Source organism: Aquarana catesbeiana, linkage group LG08, assembly GCF_042186555.1.
Source record: "Aquarana catesbeiana isolate 2022-GZ linkage group LG08, ASM4218655v1, whole genome shotgun sequence".
Taxonomy (NCBI): Eukaryota; Metazoa; Chordata; class Amphibia; order Anura; family Ranidae; genus Aquarana; species Aquarana catesbeiana.
Genome location: NC_133331.1, coordinates 81,317,347 through 81,338,255, shown reverse-complemented (window position 1 = coordinate 81,338,255; position 20,909 = coordinate 81,317,347). Strand labels below are relative to the sequence as shown.

Below are 20,909 nucleotides of genomic sequence, written 5' to 3'. Positions count from 1 at the left end.
CTCCCGTCCGCCTATTAGCCAGCCCCTGTCACTCTACGACCTTGATTCTCCACGCCCCCTGCTTGAATATGTCCAGCCCAAGCCACGCCCCTCCTTTTCTTCCCTCCACGCCCCTCTCACCCGCACCTCCCCAGCCCAATCCACGCCCCCCACCTGTATATCCCCAGCCCTATCCACGCCCCCGGCCTGTACATTCCCAGCCCCAAGCCGTGACGTAGCCAGATGTGTAGAGCCCAATCCGGCTACGGTACCCTGGAAGAGCCAAACTCATTCGAGGGCGGGTATCGTGTTTCCTTGCCCGTCTACCGAGTCTGAAAGGCGCGCGGTGATTGGTGAACGCCAGAAGGCCGTGCTGAAAGCTGCCCTGCTATTGGCGGAGACCTCCAGCGGCATGGGTCCGAGCGCAGGCTTTGTATACAGTCAGTGAAGCTCGGCCCTTTAACAATGGATGGGGAGAGCTTGGCCGATTGATGGACGGGGACGGCCAGCAGAACAGGGGGGATCGGTGACGGGGCGGACGAGATGTGCTTGGGCTGTGAGCGGCGATCCGGAGCTGATTAGTGAGCGAGGTCGGTCGGAGGGGGAAGGGGAGGGCTGGGGAACTTTCACGGGGGGCGAATGTGAGTGTGCCCCGGGGGGGGGGGGCTTTGTTGGCTGCAGCCTGGGAACCTCCATGGACATCATCCCCTGCACAGTCCATTACATGACATAGGTGCTCCATACATCACCTGCTTTATTATTATTATCAGCAGCCTTGGAGCTTTATGGGACTTTATCATATAACAAGCTGGAACCCCCCCAGTCAGCTCAGCCAATCACTGAGCTCATCCTGGAAAATGTCATTTTACACTCAGATTGCATTAATATCAGTGAGATCTTTATATACACCATGTGATTGCAATGCTTACATCTGATTGGACAATGGGACTCATTTGTTAATAATACATTTAAAAAAAAAAAAAAAAATATATATATATATATATATATATATATATATATATATATATATATATATATAAATTATTTTATTAAAGGCCCCTCTTGTATCCTCAGGATCCAATGTCCCATCATTCCTCCTAATGACCTTAGCTGGCCTTTTCCTTCCTCCCCATCAACACATTAATGAGATGTGCGGGTGTGAGGAGGAGCTGGGCAGGGAAGGGTTAATCCTCTGTTGGTGGGACTTTAATTAAGTGCAAATAAGAGAGCGGGGAGAGTGTGTGTTCTGATGATGTGCCGGGCCCTTTGTATGGAAAGTTGTCAGGGGCCGGCCCTTTATAGCTCATGGAGGAAACTCAACTGACTGCCTTGTCTTCCAGGCTGAACTTCTTCTTCTCCTGGTATTGGACCTCCTGACGTCTCGGGCCATGGAGCTGGAAGGCTTGTGGTGGAAGGGCCAGCTGGCTGCCGATATCCACCAAGCGCTGCGCTATAAGGTAAGTGGGAGAGACCCTGGATTGTAGGGGGTCCCATGCAATAAAAAGGGACACTTAATTCAATTTTATTGATTGAGTTATGGCCCCCTGTGATACGTAGTGTCCATGGTTTAGAAGTAAAAAAAAAAGTTATAAGCTTGCCTAAATAAGTTTTTTTTTTTTTTGTTTTTTTTTTTGTTTTTTTATAATTTGAGTTTACACTTGTACAAAAAAGTTGTAACCATTTGTGTTTGCCAGCTTACCTAATAATGTTTTCAAGTTATTGTTGCTATTAAACTATCGCAACTTGGAAAAAAGAAATATTGTATGTTTGTGTCGCCAACTTCCCTGTTTTTGTTGTTCCATGTGTCACCAGCTCTTCCAATTTTTAGCACTTAGTTGCTATAATTGTTGGTATTAAACTCCAACTGAAACTTGAGAAAACAAAACTTTTTTATTATTATTATTACAAGTTATCATTTTGGTAGTGTTAAACTCTACCGCAACTTGTAAAATAAAAAATGCAACCATTTGTGTCATCAGTTTGCCTACTTTTAAAATTTATAGGCTAGATTTGTTGGTTTTAAACTTTATTGCAACTTATTGGGGGAGAATGTAACACTTGTCCCCATATCACTGTTTTTTTGTATACAAGTTTAATTGAACAGTAGCATATTTAAGTCATCCATTTTTCTTTTTTCATTTTGTATTAAAAATGCATGTATGGAAACCATATTTAAAAGTATCTAAGCAAGCATTTAAAACCTTTAAGACAGATCACAGAAGTGACAAGATTACATATTAATATAGTGTATGGTATAGGATTTTATAAATACTATAAAAAAATATATATTTATACATATTTTAGCAAAATATGTACAAATAAAAAAATCTTATTTGTACATATTGTAAAAAAAAAAAAAATATAAAAAAATATATATATATATATATATATATATATCTCACTAAAATATGTACAAATCAAAAATTCTAATTATTTAATCTTTCTCTAAATCTATACACGTAATTTTGTGCCTATTCTAATGGCAGTGTGGGGGGCAGAGGTGATCTGAACGGCTTGTGGTCTTGGTCTTCTTTCTGTGATGATGCTCAAGGGGGAAGATCTTGGTGTTGCATTGTCTTGTAGGTCTTCTGGCTGCTCCTAAGTTGAAGCCAGCTGGTCAATTCCCCATGCCTCTGTTCACACTCCGGTGTTAAGTAGCAGGGAGTCGGCAGTTTCCTTTAGGACATATGTGTTTGAAAATACTTTCTGAGCAGGCTCTGGGGTGCTACCACAAATAGATTTTCACGGTTTAAATCCCTTTTGTTATTCAACAGCAGGAGAGGGGGGATGTTCCTTAAAACAGCAAAGTGGCCAACGACTGCAAAAGCCTCTTGTGTTGCTACAAGTGTTCCCTTTCAGGGTGGTGGAGGGTCTGCAGCTCATCCTTTTTGCTAAGTTTTGGAAATATAGCCCCTTATTTTCAGTAAATACTCATTTACATTCAACAGAAAATAAATTATTATTGTGCTCAGTTCCGGCACTTCATTTGGTCAAGCGCCCATTTGAGTGGATTGGGTTGCCATGGTTGCTCACATTAATTTTGATGAATTGTTGTTCTGTAGGGCAGAGTCATGTCTATAATCTGCACAACTCAATTAGAACCTCAGACATTTTCAAGCCTAAAATTATAAGGGGGTGCTTGTTTGGAAACTTTGGTGTACTGTGCATGTGTAGGATGAGTCAAATTTTATTTATATTTTGAACAATGACCTAGTGTGTATAGTGAGTGCACCCATTGTGCTGCTTTTGTTACATAGGTACAAGTAATATTTACTGATGTCTTTTTTAGAATACAAGTAATAGTTTTAGTTGGCTGCCAAAAGCTATCCCATTGACATTAAGTCTTTCCTTCTCTACCACCTCGCCCTCTGATGGGTTGCTGCATTTTTCTGTTAACTCCGTCATTTCAATTTTGAGCAATATATGGTAAAAATGTATATTCAGCCATAAAAACTAGTTATCACTATTTTGTGTCCAGAGACTTTTTGCCCTGGTCTTAACATAGTTATCCCTTTTTTCCTCTCCCCCCCCCCCCCCCCCCCCCCCCCCCCAACCCTCCCTCCCGCCCTTCTTCTTCTATTTTTTTTTTTTTTTTTTTTTTTTCATCCGGGGTCAACTTAAATACTACAGGCCTGATTAATTAATGTCTCGAACTAGTTGTTTGTAGTAACTGATGGGAGTAAAGCAGGTCTTGACTCAAAAATTACTTTTCTGCAATTTAATCTTCTCCCATTTGCTCTGTTTTTAAGGAGGAAGACCCTTTCTGAAATAAAAAAAATAAATATTCATTATTTTTTTAGATTGAGTTAGATTTACACACATTTTATTTTTTCAGTTGTTCTCATCTAGTCTTATACCCAGCCTCCTGGGATGCTGACGTCAGATATCCCAGGAAGCATTACCCACCATTTATGTAAACAGACACCAGTTCTCGCACATGTGCTGAGATCTGCCGCCACATCAATGGAGGGGCTGGCTCCGCGAACCAGGAAGAGATAGCCGACCCCCGGTCACATTAAACATAAAGATGGAGGGGTGGGACCTGGAGTAAGGAGAGCAGGGCAGAAGACCATACAGGATCCATTGGAATAGTAAATATGTTTTTAAGCTCAAGAAGTACAACAAAGGAATTAGAGGGTCATTTTTTTATTTGGAGGGTGAAGTTCTTCTCTAATGATCCACTCTCTCTTCATGTAAGCAAGTGCAAACTGTTGCATGATGGTGTTCTGGCAAAGCTGTAGTGCAGTGAATTAACTTGATATTGGATATGTGGGCTAGTTTGATTTAAAAGAATATTTAAATTCATAAAGGTATTAAATAGTGATCACTACCTACATTTTAGTTAAATCCGTTCTATGCATGTAAGGTAAAAAAAAAAAAAAAAAAACAAAACTTTTACAATCGCTTTAAAATTCTCAAAAAAAAAGGTTAAAAAAAATATATAACTATCAACTAATGGAACTGAATATGGATGGAAACTTTTGTGTTAATTACTGTACAAGAATGCCAGAAAGATCTGTGTGACAGATGTTAATGTATTCTCTCCAATTGTCTGCAAAGCTCAAATTACCATTTTGCTGTCTGTTTACTTAGGAATTGAAGCTTCCGTCCTACAAAGGCCAGTCTCCCCAGCTGAACCTAAGACGCTACTTTGCAGACTTGATAGCTATTGTCAGCAATCGGTTTAAACTGTGTTCGACTGCTCGCCACCTCGCTGTGTACCTGCTGGACCTCTTCATGGACAGATATGATATTTCTATCCAACAGCTCCATATTGTGGCATTATCATGTCTGCTTTTAGCAAGTAAGCGATTTTATTTAATATGCTAAAAACATGTTCTGCATGGGAACTTGCAATCTTTTTTTTTTTTTTTTTTTTTTTTTTTTTTTCTGTGTCCTGACTTGTTTATATGGAGAGGATGCTTCTCTATCCAGTTAAAAGTTCAGAATTTAACTTGGTTATTAACACTGACCTTCTGTTATGTCATCTGTGCAAAGTCAAATGTGTTCAGCCTTGGGCTAAGCTGCCTAAAAAACAGGTGGAATTCCATCAGCAAGTTTTCTCTACTACAACTAATAATAATAAAATAATGTGCAGTATTTTAACCAGAGGGAAAAAAATGCGTATATGTAATGAGCTTTTATCAAAACAGAAAAATTTACAAAATCACTGTACGTTCCCTTTAAAGGCCAAGTTCACCTTTCCCCAAAAAAATAAAATAAATGAACATTTAGAGGGGGGAAAAATAAAAATGTGCATTATGTTTTTGACAGTCACCTGCAGAGCATTACACCCACGATCAGTGGATCATGGGTGCAATCTCAGGCTCCTGCACACACTGCCTAGAGTTCTCTGCCCATACCTCCTGTACAGGCAGACCATTCCTGAGCTTTAGGCAGCGTAAATGAGCTATGAGTGCTGATCAGTGCACTCAGTAAATTTTTACTTCAAGTCCATCTGCTGCTGTAGAAGATGGGACTTGTAGTTTATTTATTCACAGATCACTATGAATGAATGATGCCGCTGTGCGGGCAGAGCCCTGCATTGCTGTGTTAATTTCAAAATGTGACAGTGGGTTTGGGGAGAAGAATCGCTGTCAGTGGGGGAATACTGAATGGTAACATGTTACAAGCTAAATAAAGGTATAACATGTTACTAAAGGTGAACCTATCCTTTAACGAAATCATGTTCTTTGCCCAAACACAGGTGCCAGGTAAAGGGCCCAGTTACATAAGCATTTACCCCTGAAGAGTTATGTATGGTGAATTATTTTTCAGAGGGTACTTTACACAGTGAGGAGGTGATATGTCTCCTTCTCCCCACCTCTTTATCCTTTAAAACCCCTCTTAGTGCTTGCTGCAACCATGTGTTATGCACACAGTTGCAGTGGGGCCCCATTCATACCGCCTGCCAAACACAAGAGTGGGTATAATTCTTGCCGTGCTGTGAGGCAATACGTCACAGCCATGGCACGTATACAACCCCATACAGCTGCCTTTGCAACTTAAGGAGAGCAGTAAAAGTGTGGCTCAACCACTGGTTTTTTTTTTTTTTTTTTTATTACCGCACGTGTAAACTTGGCCTAACTTTGTTTCCCCCCTCCACAACTGGACACGTCCTTCTTCCTTTTTTTTTTTTTTTTTTTCTCCTTGCTCCCTGCAACACAATTTAGCAACTGGAAGCAATAGAAAAACTGCCTTGTGCCATTCAAGTTTGAGCTTGTGCAGGGCTGAAGGCTCTGATCAACACCATGTAAAGCACACTCACTGCATACATTTGTTTACTGTAAAAAAAAAAAAAAAAGTTGTAAAAATTACAGAAGCAATGGACAGGTCAAACTCCAAATACAAGATTTACATTAACATTATTAAAAATCTATCAGGTGAAGGCTACATGCACGTGGCTGTAAGCATTTTACTGACCATATAGGCAAGGCTTTTCTGGCACAAAAGTTTCTGTATAAATGATCAGTAAAATGCTTGCCTTTTTAGGTACAGGTTTTTGAATGTGTAAAATTGTAGTTTCCTCTCTATGTGTTTTATATGCTGGAGACTAGGTCATTTGTTTTCAGCTGCAGTGTTTTTGAAAAGGTGCAGAGCCTTTTTTTTAAATGCATCATGATTTTTGGTTCAATAGACTTCAAAGGACACTCTGCAGAAACGGATGCAGTGCATTTTTGATGTGTTTTGCGTTTTAATAAAAAAAAAACAAAACTTAAAGAATGCAAAACTCCTCCAAACAACGCATGTGCAAAAAACGCAAAATGCACTGCAGAAATAGTTTAAAAGCAAACTGCATATGTGTGAACCAGACCTTATAATAGATGCATGTGACCATTTACAGCTCCATAGGAGGGGGACTGTCAACTCATCCTTTTTTAATTATTAATATATGAAAGGTATACAAGATCTGTATGTAATTGCATCCCATCGGTTCCTTGCATGCATTTAATCAGCCATTAAATCTGTGATACATGTCAGTCATTAAAGAGTCAAGTTGCAAAATTGGAGACAAAAGAAACGGACCTGGTCTCTGCTAAAATTTGTCGGTAACAGCTGAGATTGAAACAAGGCATTAGAGAAGCATGGGAAATTGTAGCCTGTTCATTTTACTTTTTTTTTTTTTTTTTTTTTTTTGCGAGCTTTCTGGTAACAAATCAATGCATTTTTAAACCAAGAAAAGTCATATTCATACACTGTCAGATTCTTTCATGGTTGTATCACTGTATACCCCCTCCCTGAACAGACGACACCCCCCCCCCCCCATATGAAATAGGCAGCTTCAGACAGGGATAAGGTGGACTGTGGCCTGTCTGCTGGAGGAGCCATGTGTTGATCTGGGGTAAGGCTGGCCATACATTTTATACAAATGTCGTATTCTATTTCCTTTAGGCCCCTTTCACACGGCTGTGACTTGGCCACAATTTTGATGTGATTTCAGGGAATGCCTGTGTAAACTTTGGTCTATGGACCGCAACTCGCATCAAAGTCAGACCAAAGTAGTACAGGGACTACTTTGAAGTTGGTGCGACTTGAAGTCGCACAGATATTAATGGTTATCATTGGGAAACATGGGGTACAACTTGTCATGGGACTCTGATGTCCAAAGTCGAAGGAAAAGTTGCACAAGTGTGAAAGGGACCTTAGATTTACCTTCAACTATGTAGTACAAGGGCCTGCCTGATTGCATACAAATTGAAAGTGTTTAAGTTTGACCTCATATTATATGTTTTTGAAAAATCTAAAGGAAATTGTGTATAATGTATGGCCAGCCTTACAGCTAGGGCTTGTGCATATGCCTTCAAATGACCGCATGGACTTTCCTGTGCTTACTCAAACTTGTGTACATACAGCATATTCCATGCATGCTTCATGATGGATTGTCGGTGGTAGAATAGAATGCTGCTCACTAGCTTGTATCCTGAGATCTAAGGGCTGTGCTCTTTTGAAAGATATGCAGGTAAAAACAATATAAATCAATCCCGCTCTCACTAATTGCCACAGCAGCACATTTACAATCATCAGTAGCATTTCCTGTGTCTTTTATTAGTCTCAGACTTTTTTTTTTGATCCTACAAACCATTCTTGGTATTCAGGTTTTTAACCACTTAAGGACTGAGCCTTTTTGAGATTTGTTGTTTACAAGTTAAACAGGTGTTTTTTTTTTTTTTTTTTCTCTAACACCCTGAAGAATAAAATGGTGGTCATTGCAATACTTCCTGTCTCACCGTATTTGCACAGCGGTCTTACAAGCGCACTTTTTTTGGGGGAAAAAAATACACTTTTTGAATTAAAAAATAAGACAACAGTAAAGTTGGCCCAATTTTTTTTATATTGTGAAAGATAATGTTAAGCCAAGTAATCTGATACCCAACGTGTCACGCTTCAAAATTGCACTCTCTCGTGGAATGGCTACAAACTTTTACCCTTTAAAAAACCCTATAGGCGACGTTTAAAAAATTCTGCAGGTTGCATGTTTCGAGTTAGAGGAGGTCTAGGGCTAGAATTATTGCTCTCGCTCTACCGATCGACAATACGTCACGTGTGGTTTGAACACCATTTTCATATGCGTTCGCTTCTGCACGTGAGCTCAGTGGGATGGGGCGCGTTTAAAAATTGTTTTTTTCTTATTTTACCATTTCTTATTTTTACACTGTTCTTTAAAAAAAAAAAAAAAAAAAATGGTGTCACTTTTATTCCTATTACAAGGAATGTAAACATCCCTTGTAATAGAAAAAAAAGCATGACAGGACCTCTTATATATGAGATCTGGGGTAAAAAAAATTGGCCTGGTCAGGAAGGGGGTGTAAGTGCCGGGTATTGAAGTGGTTAAGGATGCTACGGCTCAGGTGTGAATGCAGCTGAAATCTGATGTAGATTCAGTATTGACAGCTTGAGCTGTCAGAATGATCATAAGTGAATGAACAATAGAAACTTAGATTTGATAATTGTGAGTAGTTATTATTCTGCAGCATTTATATAGCTCATGCTTCTGAGCTATAAGGTTTCTGAAATCTAAGTATAGCCTAATACATAAATATTTTTCTCATTTTGCCAATGGGCTGAACGCAAGTCTTATTGTAGTGCCCCCTACATCCAGGCTAAACAAAGTAGATGGACAAATTTCCCTACTGGCTAATGTATTCTGACAGCTGATTGAAAAATCTACTTTTGTCAAGTTGGGTGGTGTTGACAGGACCATGCAAAACGGAGTCTGTTCATGCTGCTATGACTATGGGATCCAACTTGTGAGGCCCTAATGCCGGCCATACACGGTTCGAATTTCAAAAGAATTTTCTTTCGAAAAACGTATCCAAGAATTTTCGTACGAATTTCGCACCATTAGTGGGCTGCAACCAAGGCCGATTTTCGTGCAGCAATCAAATTTGAGGAATCGGACATGTTGGAAATTTTTAGAAGAACAAACGACTTTCTAATCCATGATGGGAGATTCGTGCGAGAAATGTAATCAGAAAAGAAAATTTACGGAGAGAAAAGATTCCCAGCCACAAATTATTTTCTGTAGCAACATGAGGTGAAATTGAAGGCTTGGTCGGCCGAATTTCAAAAATCCAATGGTGGTGCCATCGGATCACAAAAAACCCAACTTTCTGATTTTGAAAAGAGAATTTGTTTGAAATTCGACCGTGTATGGCCTGCATTAGTCGCATTACGTGTCAAATTCACTGTTTCCCTATGAGAGCCGTCTTAACTACATAAGTCGCTCCAACTTTAGAAAAAGTTCCTGCACTACTTTGGTCCGTCTTGGGTGCGATTTTAAGCCTTTTGTACAAGCTCCTAAATGGCATGCAAGTTTAAAGGAAGTCAGACAAAGTTGTATTACTTTTCCGTCGCAGCAGTGTGAACAGAGCCTTAAAACATCTGCACATTTATCTATTGCACCAAATTGAATAGAGATCATTTGAACCTTTATCCCCTACTAACAAAATGTTAGCCCTTCTATGACATTTTTTGTTTTGTTTGTGTCCAAATCTATGGAGAATTATACAAACAATTGTTACTGAACGGCCCATCTAGGCATGAAGATGGCATTTACTTGAGGTTCATGTACCAGAGGAATAAACATATTTTTTAAGCCTTCTAAGTTAACAGAAAATGAGGTTAATGTATAACTAGTGTAGCTTTACTTTTGCACATTCAAAAAAAGTGAACCTTAAAAAGCCTGCTAAACTAAAACAGACCATACATGGTCAAATTTCGAAAGAATTTTCTTTTGAAAATCAAAAAATGTGTGCGTTTTGTGATCTGATGTTGCCACCATTGATTTCAAAATTCGGCCAATCAAGCCTTCATTTTCACCTCATGGTGCTACAGAAAAGAATTTTCATGGCTGGGAATCTTATTTTCTTTTCTTGCACATGCGCATTTCTTTTTCAAATACATTTCTCGCACGATTCTCCCATCATTGAATCGTTTGTTTTTCAAAAAATTTCCAACATGCCTGATTTACTCAAATTTGATTGCTGCATGATAATCGGTTGTTGCTGCAGCCCACTAATGGTGCGAAATGCGAACAAAAATTCTTGGATAAGATTTTGGAAAGAAAATGCTTTTGAAATTTGACCCATGTATGGCCTGCCTAAGGCAGACCATAAACTAAACTAAGCCATCCCTGCTGAGAGAATGAATATTGCTGGCAACTATAGCCACTGGCAATAATCACAAGACAAAAACCTGATATGCTGGTTATACCCAAGTCAATCGATTTGGGTACATTCAAGCCTGCCCATAGATGGTTCGAATCTTGGGCAGTCCATAAACTGGCCAAGATTCGGACCATCTTTGGCCGGCTTAATTAGAAAGAAAGGGATTGGGGTGGGGAGGTTGTAATTGTATTTAATTTTACAAACTAGACTGATCAACTATTGGAAGAGGGTTAATGCTGCACAGATTTATTTAATAACCTTAAAGCAATCTACATTCAGCTGGAGGTGGACAGTTTTTTTTTCTTTATTTATTTTTTTTTATATGATTAGTTTCCAAAGGTTTATGGGATTTTTTTTCTTTAATGCGAGGAAGTTAAATAGACGGTTGACGTGTACACAAAATGATTACCTGACAAACAATTTCTAGTAGTATTTAGACATCTGCCTCCCAGTTTTACCCTGGTGGGTCCTCGTAGAATAATTGTGTTCTTCATACAATCCAGTTTTATTTATAAAGCTTGCACAGAAAAGAACCATTCCTGTCCACAACAGCTATTCTAATTGCCCCTTTCAGGCGGCCATACTGCAACAATGGATTTGACAATAGTTGTGATGAGCAGTAAAAGCATATATCCCTCTTTGATATATCTATTACTGTGTTGTAAATTGCGTACTATGCTTCATCGCTGCCTAATATAAAGGGGCAGGGGGTAATTGCGGATTATAGCATATAGAATATTTTCCTGGTCTCGAGATTACATCGTGTAAAACCAAAGTGAATTTCAGTGGGGTCTGTACACATCGGTAGCATTCATACTGGTGAATATATTTTCCTTTAACACACAAAATGAATGTATTGTCATGAATTTCATTGCATGCATTTTCACGTAAGCAGATTAGAATAAATAATGCAACAGCAGAACGCTGGCCTCTGGAATTGGGCTTCTCATTAGTTTTCTAAAGGTCACTTTGATGCAAAGATGTTTTCTAAGTAGCTGTTGTATTTTGTCAAAGGGAATGCAGCAGAATTTTAATTTTTAAGTGTGAAGGCTGATTCTTCCATTATAGTAAACTAGCCAGGACAACAAAGAAGCAATCGTTGGTATTTAGATTTATCGTGCAGTGGTGGAGGCGTTTAGGACATGCTCACACCATTTTCATTTGGCAGCCTTGCCCAGTGTAGTCCCAGTGCGAAGAGAGGGCAGTTTTTCTTCTTTTTCTGTGGAGTATGTTTTAACCACTGAGTTGCACTGATGCTTGCTGAAAAAAATGACCGCATGCACAGTGAGTTAAGGGCTATTTTACAACCTATGCTTTGTAACCACCTCCTGCCCGCCATATAGACAATATGATGTTGCCGCACTTGCGAGCAGCACAGCAGACACGGTGTGACCCTCGATCTCTGTAAAGAACCGATGACCATGTGATCAGCTGTGTCCAATCACAGATCACTTGTAAACCAGGAAATGCCGGTTATCTGCTCTCCTCACCTCACACTGTCCGAGACGATCAGCAGGGGAGACCTGTACAGATTATCAGTGCAGCCCCAACAGTGCCCATTCGTGGTGCAAGTCTGTGCTGCATTTAGTGCAGCCTCATCCGCGCACATCAGTGAAGGAGAAAAATTACTCATTTACTTAACTTTTCTAACAAACTAAAACTTTTTGTGGAAAAAATAAAAAAAAAATTGGTCTTTTTTATCTTTTAGCAAAAAATGAAAAAAAAAACAGCGGTGATTTAATACCAACAAAAGAAGGCTCTATTTGGGTGAAAAAAAATTGCTAAAAATTTTCATTTGGGTACAGCGTTGCATAACCGCACAATTGTCATTCAAATTGTAACAGTGCTGAAAATCGGCCTGGGCAGGAAGAGGGTAAAAGTGCCCTTTAATGAAGCGGTTAAAGAACAACGCTATGCGGGCAGAGGGGTGTACGAACCTAGTAACACACAAGTTGGCAATTCTGCAGGCTCTCATTCCCTGCTGTTCAGAAAATAATACTGTACTATATAATAATAAAATCAGCTGGTTGGGCAACTAGGAGGTAACAAGAATGTTAAAATAGAAAATTAGAGCCGTTTAAGCAGGTAAGCTTGGTCTTCTTGAGTCCTTTAAATATACGTATTTTCCTACTAGACTGACTCGTGTATATTTGAACATGTTTATCTGCTGCTCTTTATAGCTCCCTGGTATTGCTTAAAGCAAGCCTAAAAAAAAAAGTATTTAAAAAATGACAATGCCAGCCAAATCTGAAATGTAGACACCTAGAATTGCGTGTACGTAACATTTTAGCATGTGTGGGGCTTTTTTTTTTTTTTTTTTTTTTTTTTTTTTTTTGTCCCCCCCCCCCCCCCCCCCCTGCTTTTTATCGTTGGTCCTGTAATGGAATGCTTGGCCGAGGTTGCAAACGGTGGGGTTCAGGAACAAGGAGTTTAATGCAAGTCAAGATTTACATACTGAGTCCCCAATTTAACTACTTGACCGGTGGAAGATTTTACCCCTTCATGACCAGGGCATTTATTTATTTGTTGCTATTCAGTGATTTCATCATGAACATTAATTTTTTTTCATGCAACGCTGTACGCAAATGGAATTTTATCCTATAAAATGTATTTTTATAGCCTACAAATAGAGCTTTCTTAGTCGTATTTGATCACCACTGGGGTTTTTCTTTATTATATAATTTTAAAAAAGGCCAAATATTTTGGCAAGGGGAAGGGATAAACTTTTTTTTTTTTTTTTTTTTTTTTTCTAATCTAATTTCTTAAATTTAGGCCAAAATGTATTCTGCTACATGTCTTTGGTTAGAAAAAACAAAACCCAATAAGTATATATTGATTTGTGTGAAAAGTTACTGTGTAACTACTGGACTTTACTAGCGACACTAATTCGGTGATAATACTGTACACTAACACTGTACTAATGACTCTGGCTGGGAAGGGGTTAACATCTGGGGCAATCGAGGTTAACCGTACCGTTAGCCTAACCAGCTATAGTGTTTGTAAGGTGTGCTGCTTTTACTGTATGACCTGGCTGTTTTTTTCCCTGCCTTTCAGTCAGTTCACTGTTTACTGTACAGAGAACTCTGTGTGATTGGACACATCTGATCGGCTGATTTCAACTGAAATCTGTTGCCAAACTCGTGCTATGTTCAATCGCAGCACGGGTCAGCAGGGAGCATGTGCATGCACAACCCAAACCTGGAATAAGGCTGTCTTGTACAGTATATATACTGCGAGTGGGCAGCAGGTAAGTGTGCCTATACCTGCCGCCCACTCGCAGTATATATACTGCCAGCGGTTGGCTGGTTTTAAAGGGCACTGTGGAAGACTACCTTAAAGTATTTTAATTTCAGGTCTGTCTCCACCCAATCCATACATGAATTACATGTGCACTCCATGATCTGTATCGGCATGTAGAGGTCGACCGATATGGGTTTTTCTCTGGCCGATGCCGATGCCGATATTTAGAAATCGCGGTGGCCGATGGCCGATATGTGATGCCGATTTTTTTTGGGCCGATATATTAGGCCGATTTTAATTTTTTAAAATTTTTTTTTCCCCCCTTCATCTCAAAAAAATCTAACAGTTAGACCCCTTTCACACTGGGGCATTTTTTTAGGCGCTTTTGGGCTAAAAATAGTGCCTGTAAAGTGCCTGTAAAACGGCTTCCCTACAGTCTCAGTGTGATATCCCGAGTGCTTTCACACTGAGACGATGCGCTGGCAGGATGTCTTTGGAGCGGTGTATACCGCTCCTCCACCACTCCTGCCCATTGAAATGAATGCGCACCGCTGCCGAAGCGGCTGAAAAGCGTTTCGGCAGCAGCACTTCAGGGGCGCATTTAACCCCTTCCTCGGCCGCTAGCTGGGTTATAAGCGCCCCGCTAGCAGCCGAATAGTGCCGCTAAAATGACAGTAAAGCGCCGCTAAAACTAACAGCGTTTTACCGTCAACGCATGCCCGGTCCAGTGTGAAAGCAACCTTAAGTAATAAGTGATACAAAAAATTTTTTATATTTAAACATTTATTGAACAAAACAAACCTCCAATCAGTTCACTTGTATGTATAATTTAGATTAAAAAAAAATAACTATATCTATCTTAAATATTAAATACACAAAAACAGGTAACCAAAACTTTTGGACGAAAAAAAATGGGCTAACTTTACTGCTTTTTTTTTTTTTTTTTTTTTTTTTTTTTAATTAGTGTATTTTATTTTAAAAAATTGCGTTTGAAAGACCGCTGCGCAAATACCGTGTGACATAAAATATTGCAACAACCGCTATTTTATTCCCTAGGGTCTCTGCTAAAAAAAATATATATAATGTTTGGGGGTTCCAAGTGATTTTCTAGCAGAAAATACAGAATTTTTACTTGTAAGCAACAAATGTCAAAAAAGATTTAGTCTTTAAATGGTTAAACTGAGAACTTCTACACACTGAGTTCAGTCTATTGATAAAAGAATCCCAAGAGATACAAATGTATCTTCTTATCAGATTTGGCAGGCTGCCCAGAGGAGGAGAGAAGAAACCTTCAGAAAACTTGCAATTGACTTCTATTACAGAAGTCATTTGCGAGTCAGGCTGAAGTTATAATCGGCTTTTTTTATCAGCACAATCGGCCGATGCCGATTAAGTAAAAAAAGCCAAATATCGGCCGATATATCGGTCGACCTCTATCGGCATGCATGTAGAAGTTGATTATACAAGAGAATTGACTTGCATTTCTTACTCTTATATCTGTTTTACAGGTAAATTTGAAGACAAAGAAGATCGAGTGCCAAAGCTGGAGCAGCTGAACAGTCTGGGCTGTATGACCAACATGAACCTGGTTCTGACCAAACAGAACCTTCTTCATATGGAGCTTCTGCTGCTGGAAACATTTGACTGGAACCTGTGCCTCCCAACTCCTGCCCACTTTATAGAATACTACTTATCCATTGCTGTCCATGACACTGATCTCCATGATGGCTGGCCTATGATCTGCCTGGAGAAGACCAAGATCTACATGGCAAAATATGCAGATTATTTCTTAGAAGTGTCTCTGCAAGGTACAGCATGCCTTATACCCTATATCTTGTCAGAGTTGAGTGCCAGTGGTCTTTACAATGTGTAAATGTAAAAGTGTATATATTATATTATTTTATTTATTTTTTTTCTTCATAGATCACATATTTTTAAATTACCTCCCATCACTTGTGGCAGCGGCATGTGTAGCAGCTTCCCGCATTATCCTGCGACTCACACCTTCCTGGCCAACAAGGCTCCACCGTCTCACAGCATATGCCTGGGATGTTCTTGTGCCTTGTATCGAGAGGCTGCTGATGTAAGTACAGGAATGCTTTTTCTTCCCTCCTTCAACAAGCCTTAAAAAAAATAAATATAGCTCAACTACATGGGTGATTTTATTACTTTAGTAGGGATTCGTCTCATTTCACACAATGCAGGCAGATATCAGAAAATAATGCGTTAGTGCGGCTCAGTAATGTTTAAAACGCACTTAAATGTTTTTGGTTTGTGTTTTTTGTTTTTTCCATTCAGTGTAAATACCTTAATTTGTACTAGTCCTCTTGCAGAATATTGTACAGTACATATAGCAGAATTCAAAAAAGGTGGAGCAAAATTCAGCACAAGGAGTCAGGCGTGCTGTGCTGCAAGAAGAATGCTCAATGGAGAGACCGAAATTAGCTCATCCATATGATGCTTTTCTTTTGACTGTCCAGTTAAAGTGTAGAAAGGAGACCTGTAAGTGAAACAAATTCTTTGGCAGATAAAACCGTTATCGCTTATGTATTTAATCTGCTGTGTAGTTGAAGTTCAGCTTTAAATATCTCAGTAGCAAGAGAATAAAATCACCCATGTAGCTTTTGCTGGGTTATTTGTCCATATAAATGAAGCAAGAAGTTGAATATTGCAGGAGGTGTCAAAATCATCAACAACTTTAAACAAGTCCTCCTATAAATCCAATGTCAAATCAATAACTCTGAAGTTGTGAATAAGAGTCCATGTGTTGTGCTCCACCAGAGATTCCCTTCTCAATACTTGATCTCTAGTCCTTCTTATGACAGAACAACCGCATATGTTATTCAGTCCGCCATGTGGAGCATCACCAATGGAGGCTGCAGCTTATGGGTGAATTACAGACCGCTCTCCCCTCAAGACTGCGAGCTCCCATGTAACAAATGGCTGATGCCTCCCAAGACTAGGCTTCCGCTTGATGCTAATAGACATCATGTGTTGCCGGCTCTGCCCCTTATGCGTTACGCTACAGGCATGGCTTATTCAGAGGTGTAGGTGATGCCCCACATGTTGGATTGAGTTACTACATATGCTGTTCTGTTGTGCACTTTTAAATGTGAGTGGTTTCCACCAACGTTTACCATCCAACCTGACAGAACTGGAGAGGATCTGCAAGGAGGAATGGCAGAGGATCCCCAAATCCAGGTGTGAAAAACTTGTTGCATCTTTCTCAAAAAGACTCATGGCTGTATTAGATCCAAAAGGGTGCTTCTACTAAATACTGAGCAAAGGGTCTGATTACTTAGGACCATGTGATATTTCAGTTTTTCTTTTTTAATAAATCTGCAAAAAGTCAACAAAATGATTTTAGCAAATGGCTGCAATATAACAGAGTGAGAAATTTAAGGGGGTCTGAATACTTTCCGTCACCACTGTGTATGGCATTCACCAATTCCAACAATGTACAGTGGGAACAGATCTGGAGGAGAGCTTCTCCAGAAATGTTTTTAAGAAGTTTATACTGTACAAGATAAGGAGAAAGATGGTGTCCTCGTAGACTACTAGCAGAACAGGTTTTCCTCATTTGCTACTAATTGCATTAATATTTGTTATTACGATATTTAGAATCCTTCATTCCACTTTTGGTTCTGTGGAAAGTCTTAGAAAATACAGTATTCATACCCTTTGAAATTTTCCACATTTTGTCATGTTACAACCAAAAACGTAAATGTATTTTATTGGGACTTCATGTGATAGACCAACACAAAGTGGCACATAATTGTGAAGTGGAATATAAATGGTTTTCAAAATGTTTTACAAATATCTGAAAAGTGTGGCGTGCATTTGTATTCATATTTTGTAGAACCACCTTTCGCTGCACTTAACAGCTGCAAGTTTTTTGGGGTATGTCTCTACCAGCTTTGCACATCTAGAGTAAAAATGTTGCCCATTCTTCTTTGCAAAATAGCTCAAGCTCTGTCAGATTGCATAGAGAGCGTCTGTGAACAGCAGTTTTCAAGTCTTGCCACAGATTCTCAATTTGATTTAGGTCTGGACTTTGGGCCATTCTAACATGTGAATATGCTTTGATTTAAAACATTCCATTGTAGCTCTTGCTGTATGTTTAGGGTCATTGTCCTGCTGGAAGGTGAACATCCGCTCAAGTCTTTTGTAGACTCTAACAGGTTTTCTTCTAAGATTGCCCTCTATTTGGCTCCATCCATTTTCCCATAAACTCTGACCAGCTTCCCTTTCCCTGCTGAAGAAAAGCATCTCATATATATATATATATATATATATATATATATATATATATATATATATATATATATATATATATATATATATATATATATATATATATATATATATATATATATATATATATAATTTTTTTTTTTTTTTTTCCCCCTAACCCTGCTGTAAACTTCTCCAACTTTTATCCCTGACCTGTCTGGTGTGTTCTTCAGCCTTCATGATGCTGTTTGTACTCAGGTTCTCTAAGGGCTTCACAGAACAGCTGTATTTATACTGGGATTAAATTACACACAGGTGGACTCTATTTACTAATTGGCTGACTTCTGAAGGCAATTTGGTTTCACTAGATTTTAGTTAGGGGTATTACAGTAAAGGGGGCTGAATATAAATGCACACCACACTTTTCAGATATTTATTTGTAAAAAAAATGTTGAAAATCATTTTCCTACCACTTAACAAATGTGACACTTTGTTGGTCTATCACATAAAATACATTTACGTTTTTGGGCGTGACATGGCAAAATGTGGAAAATTTCAAGGGGTATGAATACTTTAAGGCACCGTACATCGTTAACAATACTAAAATGTAAGGTTTGCAGAACCCTAGGTGTGATGGCACTTAATCTGATTTTCCTGCAGCCTGAAATCTGGGGTTTTTTTTTTTTTTTTTTTTTTTTTTTGCTAATTGGTATTTCATAGAATGGTTAAGTACTAAATTTTAGTTTTGTAAATTACCACCTTTTGAAAAGACCTAAGCACTTGGGAGAAAAATGGGCAGAACTTAAAGCCTAAGTTTACCTAAAATAATAAAACAGCACAAGGGACATTACTTGGTTTCAGTGAGATGTGTTCTCCTTTCATCTTTCTCCTCTGGAGCCCCCTGCCACTGTAACCTTCCGGTGCAGCTGGGATTAGTAGATCTAAGGGGACCCCTCAAGAGTGCCCAACTGCTCTCCTTTCTGCCAAGCTGCTCCATTAATAGAAACTATAGCTTCCATAAATGAATCTATGAATTAAGGGTGGGCGCATGATTGAGAGGTCCCATATGCATGAAGACCTTGATGCTATTGTAACACAAACTGTTAGCAGCAAAACTATTATAAAACATTACTGTTTTTTTTTTTTTTTTTTTTTTTTTCTTTCCAGTGCACATGACAATGATGTAAAGGAGGCAAACAAGCACAAATCGCAACTGAGCCACTCCGCAGCACCGTGCTTATTTCCTCAGTCGCCCATCACACCACAAGCTCATGTCCAGCAACACCTACCCCAATTCCTGCAGACCCAGCACCAACTACAGTTCCACCTCCCTACCCCTCAGCAGCCGAGCTGCCAACAAATTGTCTCTGCCGCTCACACCTCTGCATTCCCTCTCCAGACGTGTACGTCCAGCCTGACCACCGGTGTCCAACCACGGACACACATACAGACTGCTGCCAGTGTCTCATTAGCTGCTGTACCTATAGAAGTAAAACCGTGCATAGGGGTGACCTATAACAGAAGCTTCCCAATGAATGGACACTACTCTTGTATAACTCAGTGCTTCGAGAGGTGATGACAGCCACCTTCATCCTCTGTCCTGCTCTTGAAATACATGCTGTGAATTGACAGTCCTTATTCTTCTTCTTCCTTTTTTTTTTTTTTTTTTTTTTGGGGGGGGGGGGGGGGTGTTTCTAGTGCTCCCATAGAGACTAGCGCAGGAAAGCGCTCTTTGAAAGCCAATAGCGGCACAACCACTTAACGGTGCTAAAGAACTGTTTGACCAAGTGCTTTTCAGACCATGGTCTTTGGGGAACTTGTCTTTCTGAAGACATCTTCACTGTGTGATGAAGGAGATTATACAGTATTAGTCTTTAGCAATGTCACATGTCCATAAATGCCTGGCCAGTTATAACGTGTTCACAATGGTGCTTGTTCATCTGAAGTACGGTTACCTATGACATTCTGTACTGGTCAACTCTAAATCGTCATGTTCTAATGTTTCCATTATACCTCATAATATCTATAATTTTTTTTTTTTTTTTTTTTTTAGCAATATTCCACACTAACTCAGGGAAGTAATATATAACTCTATTTCATGCTGCTGGTGTTTTATTTAATATAGAGTTAGAAAAGTGCTGGACAGGTCCCAAAAGCTAGATTGACCAGAAGATACCAAGGCTCCCTCAAACCTTTCCACTGGTGCCTAATTCCTTGATGTCAAGGAATGAATATATCTTGCCTTGAAACTTCCACCTGGCTCCTACATTCATTGGCTAGCTGGTGGCTAGTACCGTCCTGGGTTAGATGTCTTTAATGTTTTGCTTTTGTCTGGCAAAGGTCTAATAAATCTAAGCTGCTTTTCAGCCCCTTTTTTGGAACGTGTTTCAAACGGAGTATCAAAACGCCTTGCATTATGAGTGTAAATCATGTAGTGTTATAGAGGAAGGAAAACATGGACCTCGGTAGTTAACTCTTATTATTCTAGGTAAGGTTTTGATGATGTAGATAGACTTAGTTTAATGTGTTATTTCTTTAGAAACCAAAATGAAAGCAACCAAAACCAATGTAAAATTCAGCCTTTGTATGGTCGTCTGAAAAGTATTTTATCAATGGACTCTTGCAGGCTTCCTTCCATACCGATGACATTTCGGTGTGTTTTTAGATTAAAAAAGTAGACTTAATCACACTTTTTGTTACAGATAGGGTTTGGGATACACCCTATTTTTTCAAGAGGTGGAAACTTTTGGTCATTTGTTTAAAATTTATTTAAAGCTGTTGCTGCAGAGT

The 20,909-nt window shown here is 39.2% G+C and overlaps 1 protein-coding gene across 1 annotated transcript; it reads left to right on the top strand.

Moving 5' to 3' along the window:
• Window positions 1-218: 218 nt before the first annotated feature.
• CCNJ (cyclin J) lies at window positions 219-19,750 on the top strand. Its single transcript, XM_073596061.1, has 6 exons — window positions 219-569; window positions 1,320-1,436; window positions 4,573-4,783; window positions 15,395-15,694; window positions 15,810-15,969; window positions 19,287-19,750. Exons 2-6 carry the CDS (start codon window positions 1,368-1,370, stop codon window positions 19,693-19,695), a joined length of 1,149 nt encoding a protein of 382 aa, XP_073452162.1. The 5' UTR covers window positions 219-569; window positions 1,320-1,367; the 3' UTR covers window positions 19,696-19,750.
• Window positions 19,751-20,909: the final 1,159 nt, after the last annotated feature.